General features: G+C 30.6%; 2 protein-coding genes across 2 annotated transcripts; one reads left to right on the forward strand and one right to left on the reverse strand.

Moving 5' to 3' along the window:
• Positions 1–996: 996 nt before the first annotated feature.
• LOC131593202 (putative disease resistance RPP13-like protein 1) lies at positions 997–6,500 on the reverse strand. The gene is made up of 2 exons (XM_058865480.1): positions 2,380–6,500; positions 997–1,605 (listed from the first exon to the last, which is right to left on the reverse strand). Exon 1 carries the CDS (start codon positions 6,388–6,390, stop codon positions 2,419–2,421), a length of 3,972 nt encoding a protein of 1,323 aa, XP_058721463.1. The 5' UTR covers positions 6,391–6,500; the 3' UTR covers positions 997–1,605; positions 2,380–2,418.
• Positions 6,501–11,976: 5,476 nt separating this feature from the next.
• On the forward strand, positions 11,977–12,486 carry LOC131659654 (uncharacterized). Its single transcript, XM_058928813.1, has one exon. It carries the CDS (start codon positions 11,977–11,979, stop codon positions 12,484–12,486), a length of 510 nt encoding a protein of 169 aa, XP_058784796.1.
• Positions 12,487–13,051: the final 565 nt, after the last annotated feature.

Below are 13,051 nucleotides of genomic sequence, written 5' to 3' on the forward strand. Positions count from 1 at the left end.
TAAACTTATGAAACAACATGCAATATAATATGAAAGTTATCATTCATACACAACGTTCTTTTTTCAACAATTCATCCGATTATATTCAACTAATGATAAAGGAAACACATGTACATTATCTTAAATTCTAGCTTATTTTTCTCCTTTTGATGAAAAAAACTGGAGAATATGATTTTGAAGAAAAAAATTTAATTGCTAATGAAGATTTTTTTTTTTTGTAAAATTTAAAAAAATGATGGTATAATCATTTAAGAGTGATGCAAGATCTAATGAAGAGTAACATTCTTTAAAAATAATCTATTTTATGCGTAAAACGTGGACAAGTAACATTCTTTAAAAATAAAATAGATTGTGCTTATGCATAAAACATATTTTGGATATTTTTTTGATAAACTTATGAATAATTTTTTAATGGACAAATCTATGTACTATGAAGGAAATACAATAGAATTAAACTTAATAAAAATTGTGAAATTTAAAAATCACTTAAATGATAATTAAAATGACTAAAGGAAGCCAAGAAAGTATCCTAAAACCTTTTTTTTATTTTTTTATAAAAAGGGATTTTATTAAGGATATATACAAAGAAGTGCATTAAGCCAAGCATAAGTAAATAGAGTTACATAGAAACCACTACGATTTAAAAATAACTAAAATGAATAGATTATAAAAATATAATGCATCACATCCGATATATTTAGAAAATGATAGTTTTATTTTTAAAAATTGAAAAAAAAAATTATAATAGAATGAAATTTAATCTACATTCTTACTTGTTTATTATAAGTTGAATTGAAAATATAAAATAAATAAATAAACATAATTAATAAAACGGTCCCATAGGTATTGTTGATTTCTCTTGCCAATTATTTATTGGCTTTTTTCAAAATCTGATATTAGTTGATTTATATGTATTAATTAATGTTTTGTATAAAAAAAAGTTTGATAATGTCATTAATGTATTGAATTTGTATATTATCAAATTATCAAATCAAACAAACCCAAATAAATTTCACTCTAATTTTAATAGGAGTAATGCTATTTAATACGAAGGAAATTGGAGAAGAAACGCAAGAATGAACACATGTCACTATATTATAGGGAAATTTTTAATTTATTTTTAATTTAATTTCTTTTTTTAATAGGAATCATGAGGTGGTGGTGATAATGAATGGTTGAGATTTATTCTTGCATTTTTTTTTTTATGTTTTCTTAACCATTAGCATTTTCCTTTTAATAGATCATTATTTCTGTTGAAAAACAGTCCTTGCTTGTCAATAAAAACAGGAAAAAGGTCTAATAATGTTGACGATCATTATAATTAAAAATATCATATTTCATATCAATAACAACATAGTAATATCAAAACAATTCCTTGAACTTTGCTGCTGTCAGATTCATGCACTAGTTTTGTGGCTTGCCACATTTTCAACCACCTTTGTTGGATTAATTGGATCATTTGGTCAAACTGATCCATCTTCTCCTGGAAAGCATCCTTAAAATAAACTTTCTTAGGCCTTAACTGTCGTCTGCAATCATAAAAATTCAAGAATCTTCTCCTGGAAAGCATCCTTAAAATAAACTTTCTTAGGCCTTAACTGTCGTCTGCAATCATAAAAATTCAAGAAATAGGTGGCTTCAGAATAATAAGCTACTCAAAATCTTGTTAAGCATTAAATCATAGACCATCAGAATTGTTTTTCAACTATATTGTTCAGTAGCAAACATAATATGGTATATTGACATTAAAAAGACGAATATTATACAATCTTAAAAAGGTTTTACACAATTTTTCAAGCGTTTCTTAGTCAAAACTAGCAAACTAAGTAGTAGTATTAGTATTATAAGTTTCACCATAGTAAGGTGTTACACAAAATTGGACTGAAACCAAATAGGCCGCTACCAGCCAGTGTATGTCATTGGGTCTCTATGCTCCTAGGTATATTGTAAAACTAAATTTCATCACGACGTTCTCACTTCTCACACTCAAAAGTTGTATCACCACCTAATTTCGATTTGGACATAGTTTTATCCATCAATTTATGTAGGGTCAATCATTCAAAAGTAGCAACTAGCACATGACCTTAGAATCTAAAAAGATGACAAATGAATGCAGAATGGAAGTGTTCTAGACAAGTCAGAGCTTTTATTTTCATTATTGTTCCAGAGAGTATTACAGCAAAGTCAAAAATCTAAACCAAATTACAGCAAGTGGTTATGGAATAATAGTTACAGCCAGGGATACTTAAAAACAGGCAAAAATTGAGTTAATAAGGAATATCAAGTCACATACATACACATGCTATAACTGAAATTTCCAATTTTTTCTTGTCCAGTAACTAACTAGCAGACTCTGAGAGACATATAAGAACAACATACCTGAAATGTGACTGCAATTCTTCCTTCCCTTCCCATGGCTCATATTGTCAATTCATCATCTATTTCTATGACAGGGATGTGAGCAATGCTGGACCAATGTTCCCCCTTCTGATTTTTATACTTTGCTTTTAACAGACGACACTCACTAATGCTCAGTCGCTTAAGAGAAGAAGGGAGACCGTCTTTCGGCAATGACCCAAGTCTTTGACAATCCCCCAGCTTCAGTGTTTCCAAAGAGGAAGGTAACCTGTCCGGCAAGGACTTAAGTTTTGGGCAATTTGAAAAATCAAGTGATTTCAGATAGGAAGGAAACATGTTTTCTGGCAATGAGCCAAGCTTTGAACAACTATGAAATCTAAGCTTTTCAAGGGAGGAGAGGTGTCGAAGTCCATTTCCTGGTAAGGATTTCCTTTTAGAGAGAAAATTTATTGACAGAGACACGAGAGAAACCGGCAGCAACTGCTCCTTCAACAAGGTGTTAACAATACCATCACCTCTGATATCCAAAACAGACAGAGCACTAAGGTTTTGGAGACCCCATCCGGTTGCAAACGTTTTTGTTCTCAAGGATTCAATTTCAATGTAAATTGATCGTAAGTTGGGAGGGAGGCTAGCTCCTTCGTAGCATGGCAATGATTGTAATGTGAGATGCAAGCTTTCAAGAGCAATGAGGGTGTCCATCCGTTGAGGAAGTGATATAAGTGCATTACAGTTGAAAATATCAAGTGACTGGAGGGATGACGGCCAACAGGTATGGGAATAAATTTCTGAAATAGAAAGGGATTGCAGATTTCCACAGTTTGCAATATCAAGCCTTTGGAGCATAGGGAAACCATTCAGTGGGAAGGAGGTAAGTGCATCACATGAATGCGTTAACACCAAAGACACAAGTGATGTGTACTTGCTCCATGTTTCAGGAGGCAAGAATGCTAAATTTTCACAGTCAGAAATTCGTAGTGATTGTAGAGAAGTGGGTAGACCATCATCCGGAAATGACAAGAGAGATGGAAGTGAATGGAGTTCTAGTGATTGTAGAGAAGTGGGTAGACCATCATCCGGAAATGACAAGAGAGATGGAATTGAATGGAGTTCTAAGTGTTGAAGACAAGTAGGGCTCATAAACGATTTAGGTAGAGACAACATCATCCTGAAGTTCCATATTATTAGCCGCTGCAGAAGACATGCAGAATTACTTTCAGACAACGACCATTCGATGGAGTCTGAACATTGAATGTCTATAGATTTTACCACATCTAAAGATTTTACCGAGGAAAGCCATTGCAAAGTAGATAGTGTAGCCAACAACTGATTACAGCAATGAATTTGAACTTTCTCTATGGAAGGAAGATGACTAGGCAAATGTCCCTCCAGTTTAGGACAATTATCTAACTTCAGAGTTTTAAGACGAGGAAACGGAAACTTACTGCCTCCGAAGGAATGCCATTCCTTCCAATTAGACATGTAGGAAAATTTTAGATGCTCAAGGGATGGAAATGGTTGGAACGAAGAATTAAAACCTCCACCTGACATGCCATAGAACTCTGGACCAATTGTCTCCAATATCGACATACCATCTATACTTAGATCTATGAGAGAAGGTAGTTTCCCTAATGATGGAAGTGTGACACAATATTCACAATAACATATGCGCAAGTACACCATGTTAGAAAATGAAGAATCTCCCAACCAACTTGGAAAACTTGTCCCGCGATAACTGCCAATGATCAATTTCTTCAAGTTTATTGATGGTTGCAACCCATCAAGCACAACTGTTTGTGTTTGTGAATCATGTGGTCGTTCTTCTTCTTCTTCTTCCCAAAATAACTCTAACTGTTCTTCTTCTTGTTTCCAACATAACTCTAACTCATCAATGAGTTCTTTATTCTTCAAGTTGGCATCACATGCTTCACTGACATTGATGACATTACACAGATTTCCAATGTAAAGTTTTCCCTGAATGTTAGGAAACTTCCCAAGTTCTCTCACACTTAACCCAACTTCTTGCTTGCCCACTCTGAAAACAGATAGAGTCTGAAGATTTTCCAATCGAACAATTTGCATTGGCATCTTTTTAATGCGAGAGTTACTGATATCAAGGTGGCGTAAATTAATTAGCTTTCCGATGTCTACCGGCAATTCAGTGAGATATAAGCACATTGATAACTTTAAGGTTTGCAAATAGTACAGGTGACATATTGATTCAGGCAGGCTTTTGATATCAGTGTGAGAGAGGTCGAGATACCGCAAATGCAACAAATTATAAATAGAACCTGGTAACATGGTGAAGTTTCTGTGATGTGATAACGATAGCACGCGCAAATTTCTGAGTGTCGGCAGCAAATCATCCACCACCTTTCTCGATAAGTAATTCAAACCCCGGCGAATGCAAATAGGCAAGAAGCTTCGCAAGCTTTCAAAATCGTGGAAAATCTCAAACTTCTTGAAAGTGTCATACTCGTGTTGAATATATGACAAATGTTGAACCTTTTTTGACATGATGCCACTGCATTCGAGCTTGCAACAACTTTTCCCAGATACAATCTCGGCTAAATCATAAAGAAGGTCATGCAGAACAAACTTTTCTCTCTCACTGTCATCTTTCAACTGTTGAATGAAGGATCTCGATAACAATTCAACAAAGTAGTCATCACCTACTTCTTCTGGTGCTTTTTCATCCTGACAATGTTCAAGGAAGCCTTCTGCCATCCACAACAAAATCATCTGCTTCCTATTAAAGGAATAACCCTTCGGAAAAACTGAGCAATAGGCAAAACATCTTTTCAAATGAGAGGGAAGACATTGATAACTCAAAAGCAAAGATGGAAGAATATTATTATCTGGTATCTTCCATATGTTGCTAATCAAAATTGAAATCCAGTCCTTTAAATCTACAGTTGAAGAAAAATGTCCACCAAGTGTTTTGGCAGCTAGTGGCAATCCTAGACACTTTCTTGCAACTTTCCTACCAATTGCTTCAAGATCTGGGTATTCACTGCCACCATAAACTTTACTTCCAAATGCATGCTTGGAAAGTAAAGACCAACAGTCTTCGTCTGACAAAGGTTCTAATTTATGAATTGGAAATGTATGCACAACCTTTGCAACTTTTTCTTGACGCGTCGTGATGATCACCCTGCTTCCCAATTTTCCATTAACCAAAGGAGCTACCAACTCATGCCAATCATTATAGCCAACATTCCATAGGTCATCCAAAACAAATAAAAATCTTCTACAATTCAACTTCTGCTTTAACTCAAATCGAAGATAATCAAGACTGTCGTTCTCGTCGTACATTAATGAACATACAGATGCAAGTAGAGTTCTTATTATTCTCGCAATGTCAAAATCTTCCGACACACGAATCCACATTTTCAAATCAAAATGCTCATTAACTTTTTTATCATTGTAAACTAGTTCAGCAAGTGTAGTTTTACCAACCCCTCCAACACCCAAAACAGCAACCACGTCTAGATTTGTACCAGTATCCGACAACAACATATTCATCAATTTCTTTTTATCATCCTCCCTACCAACTATGAAAGATTCATTTAACACTGAACTTGACCCCAAACTCGAACGCATTCTACAAGAAACCCTACCATTCACAGACTGTAAACCAATGGAATCTATCCTTTGAACAAAACGTTGTAGCCTTAGATTCATAAATTTCAATCTATAATCAAATGTAAAATCGTGTTTAGGTTGAGCGTTCTCTACCTTGCATCGCATCAAATCGTAACCGATTTCATCAATCAAATCATCTGCATCTGAGATCGCGTCGTACAAATCATCCATCCATTGTTTGACTGCGGGATTGAAGAACTGCTTCCGCTCTGCATCGGGAAGAACTGAATTGAGAGTGAGAAGCGATGTTTCGAATACTGTGAGTTTGAGGAGATTCAACTTGCTGCTTGTGATGTAATCGATGAACTCTGATGAAGAGAGCCTCAGTAGTAAATCTTCAACTGTTGCGGAGAGAAAAGCGCTTCCTACCAATGCTGTTGCGGCCATTTTTGCGTCTTCGGTTGTTAATGCAGAGAACGATTTTAGGGTAAGAGCTATGAAAGAGTGTAAGAAAAGAGTGAATTGTTATTGAGAATAGGGTTTTAGTTCTGCTTCGGGAAAAGATATTCATGTGAAATTATTTTCATTTTATTTTATTGTAGTAATATTTAATTTTATTTTTAATTTATTACATTTATGGAAAGAAACTAGTAACAAACTCGTGCGTTCTGATACGGGACGCACATTTATTTCAGATGTATATTTTTAATATCAGAAAATGTATATTAAAAGTACATAATATTTTGTGGAAAAAAATAAGAATAAGAATACATTAAATTGTGTTTAAAAAAATTCAGGAACAAAAATAAAAACATCAAAATTAAATTGTGCCTAAAGAGTCTTTTGTAACTTCATGTTTTCGTTAATAATCAATATTTTGATCAGTAACTGTATGTTTCTGTCTTTAAATATTTGAATTAATAGTTTCATTTTTCTATTTTATATCATACATAATAATAAAGCAAAACCAATTTTTTTGGAAATTTTGACAAATGTCACTATTATGGACAGCTTACTATTTCAATAGTTTCTATTTTGAGAAATCTTACTATTATTGTAATAGTTTTTTCAAATAATTTCATATTTAATTTAGTCTTTCAAAATTTATTGTTAATAATTTGTGTCCTTTCAAATACATTATCTTGTCTCAATACATTGGCCGCCTAATTCCCCCTCCATCTAAGTTATGCCTCTCAAAATAAGGGATATAAATGTCTTTTTATGTATGGCCGTAAATTATTTGTTGTTGTGGAGGCAGAAATTTTATGATTGGTCGAAAGAATAAATGTACTACTCGATAACCTAATTTTTGCTTCTGCCTATGTCAATCCGTTCAAATTCGACACAAATAATGTTGAAGGAAGGTTTTTGTCATAAATGTAAAACTTTTCCATGGTTGCAAATTATTTTCTCTTCCACCCTATAAATACACATGGATCTTCCAACTGCAACATTCATTCAGTATATTTGTTGTGTAAGTTGTTTTGTTTAAGCCCACTTTTGTGTTGTTTTTTATTTTCTTCCATATTTCTGAAGTTCTGTGACCAATGTTATCTTTTTCAATCTTTGTAGGTTTTTTAGTGTGATCAATGGTCCGACCCTTTGAATGACCTTGTATATTCTATTTAAATGCATTTGAAAGGTCAAAGATAGGGTTGTAAAGAATTCAAAACATTATGTTGTAGTTCAGTTTGTGGATTTATTTGTTTTTTAAAATTTTGTTAATATTTATTTTTATGTTTATGTCATGTGGGTGGAATCAATGAAAAGCTTGCTGGAGGTTAATTAAGATGTTTGTTTTGGAATGTTGCAGGTCTCATGTTGCAAGCTTGCTGGAGGTTAGTTAAGATATTGGTGAAAAAAATTATTGCTATAAGTAATGTTGTAGGTCTCATGTTGCAAGTTTACTAAGTGTGTTGGTATATTTGATGATATAGAAGATGATGTAGATGGTTGGGCAGATGTTAGTGTTAATGCAAGATTGTTTGTCCAGTAACTTATATTCAATTAAGTAAGAGCAGTTGAAAAGGAACTCAAAGATTTTTTTATCCATTAGGGGTTTTAGAGAAGGCTCACTCAAATACAAAAGACGCCAGGGGTTCATCCACTGCTTGCCGTAAGAGTTTTGTATTTTTCACTTTTTTCTTATCTTCATCAACATATAAAGTTTCTACATTTTTTAATTATGTCTGGTTTAATAAAAATCATGATCATGATTTATTGAATTATGATATGCATTTTTATTCAATTTTAATAAAAAGTGATCGAATGAAACCACATGTGTTATCTTCTTATATTGATACTTGTCGAATACTGGACATGATGCGTTAAATCTAAAATATTTGTGCTGCATAATCGTTTTCTACAAGTCTGGAGTTGTTTATTCTTATATTGTCTTACATGTTTCTAATATGTCTAATTAGTGTTTAACCTTTTCATGTAAGGGATTTTAACATAACAAACTAACTTTCATTTTTCCTTTTTGGTTGCCATTATTTTTCGAGGGGTAATACAGGTGATCTACCTAGCTACGGTAATGCAAAGTTTACTCAAAATAAATTAAAATTAAAACTATTATTCTCTTATGTTTATTCTTTCAGGAGAATCTCTATTATCAAAGATAATTTTTTTGATAAATAACTATATAAAAACTCAGTCCTTTAGTATTAGTAATAGTGAATCACTATAATTACATGGAATGCAAGATTTCTATTATTTATGTAGCACGTTGTAACAAAGACATACTTACACTTTTCAATGAGCTTCATAAAATAGACATTCAACTTTGTAACCCGCACCTTTAAAACAAAGATTGCAGAGTATAACAAAATTAAACACAGAAAGTTTTTATTGTAATACACATGACTACTTGGATACTTAACATTAGCTCTTATTCTAATTAATACATATACGCACATTAGTGCCAAACATAAAACCTTCAAGTTTTGCAACGAACAATCACAAAAATTATAAATAAACATATGCATAGTAAATCTTCAAGTTGTGCAACAAACAAAAGTCATATAATTATGTCCATTATAAAATATTTATTCTATTACAATTTTTTTTAATATGCTTTTCAAAAGTCATATCACTATATTTATTACATCTATGCATTTGTCTATCAACACAACTAACCGCCTGGTTTTATGTGATGCAAGTGTAGATTTTGAGACTACTTTATGAAAACATGTCATTGAAAAAGTTGTAGCAGGCCTAACCTTCCATGGCACATCACTAAAGTTGAAAATAGCATTGTGAGCTATCATCTCCTATACATTAGGACCTTATCTAAATTCAACTCTCAAGCATATAGTAGTCCGCTTTGGATTATATGGAATAGGTTTTTTTACCTTTTTTTTTCCTTACAATTTTATATGGCTAGGTGTATGTCATGTCCAATCCTATCATGCAGTTGTGTAGAAATTTCAACTATATCATACTAAACAATTATATTTTCTAACCCTATAATGTATATGATTTGAGAGCTTTTTATCTAGAGATATAGCTTAATAAGAATACAACTGGAAGAAAAACGTAATATCACTTTGTATCTAAAAATTATGCTAGACTTGAAATCTCTTATAAACAATAAAATATAATGATGTACAAGTTCGTCTTATTTGTTCACTGATTGGATAAAATATAAATTAGGTTAAATTATAGTTTTGTCTCCTATTTTGGTGTTTTCACGATTATAGTCTCTCAATTTTGTTTTTAAATATTTTGGTTCCCTCCCCATTTTGGCTTAAAAAACACTTATGTGTCACATTTTAAAATAGGTAGTTCAACCTCAAGTGAGAATGAGAGATAAAAAGTGATGATGAAGGAACAAAACACGTATTTTAAAAATTAGGATGATGGACCCTCAACTAATCTAGGATTCTAAATAAACTTTTTTTAAAAAATTATTATTTTGACAAAGTAATTTTAAATTACTTAAAACCTTTTTATTTGACATTTTAAATCTTATAAATTATTCCAAATATGGAATAATAAAACTGAGTTGTTTTCCAAAAACTAAATCTCTTCAAATCATAACATACTATAAATATTTAAAATTTTAATTTCTATAATTTCTTTGATTTGATTCTAATCTTCATCATTTTATTCACAAAAATCTATAAATATATAAGTTTTTTAAATTAAAATTGATTTCATATCAATTGTTTCTCAGAAATGAATGTCATCTTTAAAATGAGATCTTATTTATTTATTTCATATCGGACAACTTTACAAGATATAGAACTCATAAAATAAGACTTCAAACACTACTAAATTTTCAATGTGTAATATAGATTTAAATGTAGAATTTGCTCCTTTTTCAGATTTAAATATTGGTGTAGAAGAAGTGGAAGATCATTTGTTAGATTTAAATGTTCGTGTAGAAGAAGTGGAAGATCATTTGTCCGATTTAAATGTTGGTGTAGATGAAATTGAAGAAACCAACAATAATATTGGTACTATATTTATTCTTTCCTTATTTTTTCTCTTTTTTTTTTCTTTTTTTTCTATGAATAATTTATGGTAGTTAATGGGTGAATAATTTATGGTAGTTAATGGGTAATTTATGGTAGTTAGTGGGTGAATAATTTACGGTAGTTAATGAGTAATTTATGGTAGTTAATTTTTGTGTATAATAATTTTAAATAACAATATTTTTAGAATAATTTTTTAAGTATATTTTTTTCACGTTATGCATATTTATTTAAAATCATTCTTTACGGTATGCATATGTATATTTTTATATGCATATTTATTTTTTGAATAAATATATATTGTGTAGGATTTTTTTACGGTATGCATATATTTAACTTTTTAAGTATATTTTTTTTTCACGGTATGCATATTTATTTAAAATCATTCTTTACGGTATGCATATAATGTATATTTTTATATGCATATTTATTTTTTGAATAAATATGTATTGTGTAGGATTTTTTTTACTGGTATGTATATATATATATTTATTTTTTGAATAAATATTTTGGAAAATTTATTTTATTTTTTAGTATAAATATGAATTTGATTTAGGAATTTATTGTGTAAGATGATTTTTAATTGTATAAATAATTTTTTGTTGTTTTAAAATTATATAAATGATTTTTATGGAGTATTTTAATTTAAGAATATATTGTTTGACTTATATCATGTTTTGCTACTATTTTTTATAGGTGTAGATGTTGAATTAAATAGTGAAGAAAATATTGAAGATGCATTAAATAGTGAAGAAAATTTTGAAGAAGAAAATTTTGAAGGAGTACCAATTAGGGAAGAAAATATTGAAGATGAACCAAATAGTGAAAGAAAGAAATTACAAAATTTAAGCAATGAAGAACGCACGACTATTTATCACCAGTTACTACCAAAAAGTGTTGATGGAAAACTATGTAGGGGAATAACAAATGAGGTGGCTTCATCATTTTCTGTTTCTAGGAGAACTAATCAACGTATTTGGAAAAGAGCAAAAGAAAGTGAAATACATGATGTCTCTCATAGGAAGATAAAAAATTATGGACGTAAGAGAATTCAAATTGATCCTATTCAAATTAGTCAAATTCCTCTGAGACAAAGAGCAAACATCCGATCTTTATCTTTTACGTTGAAAACAAATCCACCTTATGTGTTTAGGCTTTTAAAATCAGGAGTTATACGACGTTATTCAAATGTCATAAAGCCACTGTTAAAAGAAGAAAACAAAAGAATTAGGTTGGAATTTTGTTTGTCAATGCTTGAAGGTATACCACATGATCCAATGTTTAAAAGCATGCATAATATTATTCATATTGATGAAAAGTGGTTTTATATGACTAAAAAGTCGGAGAACTATTAATTGCTACCGGAGGAGGATGAACCACATCGTACATGTAAAAGAAAAATTTTTATTGCCAAAGTTATGTTTTTAGTTGCTCTAACTCGACCAAGATTTGACTCGCAAGGAAATGAGATTTTTTCGGGTAAAATTGGTTTTTTTTTCCATTTGTTACAAAGGAACCCGCTAAAAGGACAAGTGCTAACCGAGTTGCAGGAACAATGGAGACAAAAGCAATAACATCGGTAAATAGAGATGTCATAAGATCATTTCTTATTGAAAAAGTCTTGCCAGCTATAAAGGAAAAATGGCCAAGAGATGATTTGGGTACTACAATATTTATCCAACAAGATAATGTAAGAACTCATATTAATCATGATGATCAAGAGTTCATTCAAGAAGCCACACAAGATGGATTTGATATTCGTTTGATGTGTCAACCTGCAAATTCTCCTGATTTGAATGTCTTAGACCTTGGATTTTTTAGTGCAATACAATCATTACAACACAAGGAGTCCCCTAAAACTATTGATGAACTTGTTCGTGCGGTGGTGGAGTCATTTGAAAACTTTTCTTCTATGAAGTCCAATCACATATTTGTAACATTGCAATTATGCATGATAGAGATCATGAAAGCCAATGGTTCTAATAAATATAAAATTCCTCATTTGAATAAGCAAAGACTAGAAAGAGAAGGACAATTACCGGTTCAAATGAAGTGTGAATTTTAGTACAAGAAGTTTTTAAATACCTAAACACCGAAAACTTATTGTGACTGGGTTGTAGTCACTTGCACATTATTAAAAATATAAGAACACAACTTATAAGTTCTATTTATTCCTTTAATTTTTTGGTACTTTTTTTCTTTCACATGGTAAATCATTCTTAATTATTTTGGCATTTTAGAGAATTATTTTAGGAAAATAGTTTAGAAATTATTTACCAAAAATAGTTTAGGAATTGTTGTTGTAGAAATATCTTAGAATATTTTAGAAATATCAAAAATATTTCAAATAATATCTTTAAATATTTGATAAATTATGTTACCAAAAAGATTATCTAAAAAATTATTTTAGAAATTATTTATCGAAAATAAAAAATGTAGGAATTATTTTAGGAATATAAAAAAATACCTTAAAATATTTGATAAATTACTTTACCAAAAAAATTACCTTAAAAAAATATTTTAGGAATATCTTAAAAGCAATCCCAAATTATAACAAACACTTTAATCATATTAATTCAAAATCATAAAAAATATTTAATGAAAAAATCTCTAAAAATCACTCTAAAAAT

This window comes from Vicia villosa, linkage group LG3 (assembly GCF_029867415.1).
Source record: "Vicia villosa cultivar HV-30 ecotype Madison, WI linkage group LG3, Vvil1.0, whole genome shotgun sequence".
NCBI lineage: Eukaryota > Viridiplantae > Streptophyta > Magnoliopsida > Fabales > Fabaceae > Vicia > Vicia villosa.

Bases quoted from the DNA above. Each gene is read 5' to 3' on its own strand.
- LOC131593202 (XM_058865480.1), bottom strand. From the start codon at position 6,390: ATGGCCGCAACAGCATTGGTAGGAAGCGCTTTTCTCTCCGCAACAGTT.
- LOC131659654 (XM_058928813.1), top strand. From the start codon at position 11,977: ATGGAGACAAAAGCAATAACATCGGTAAATAGAGATGTCATAAGATCA.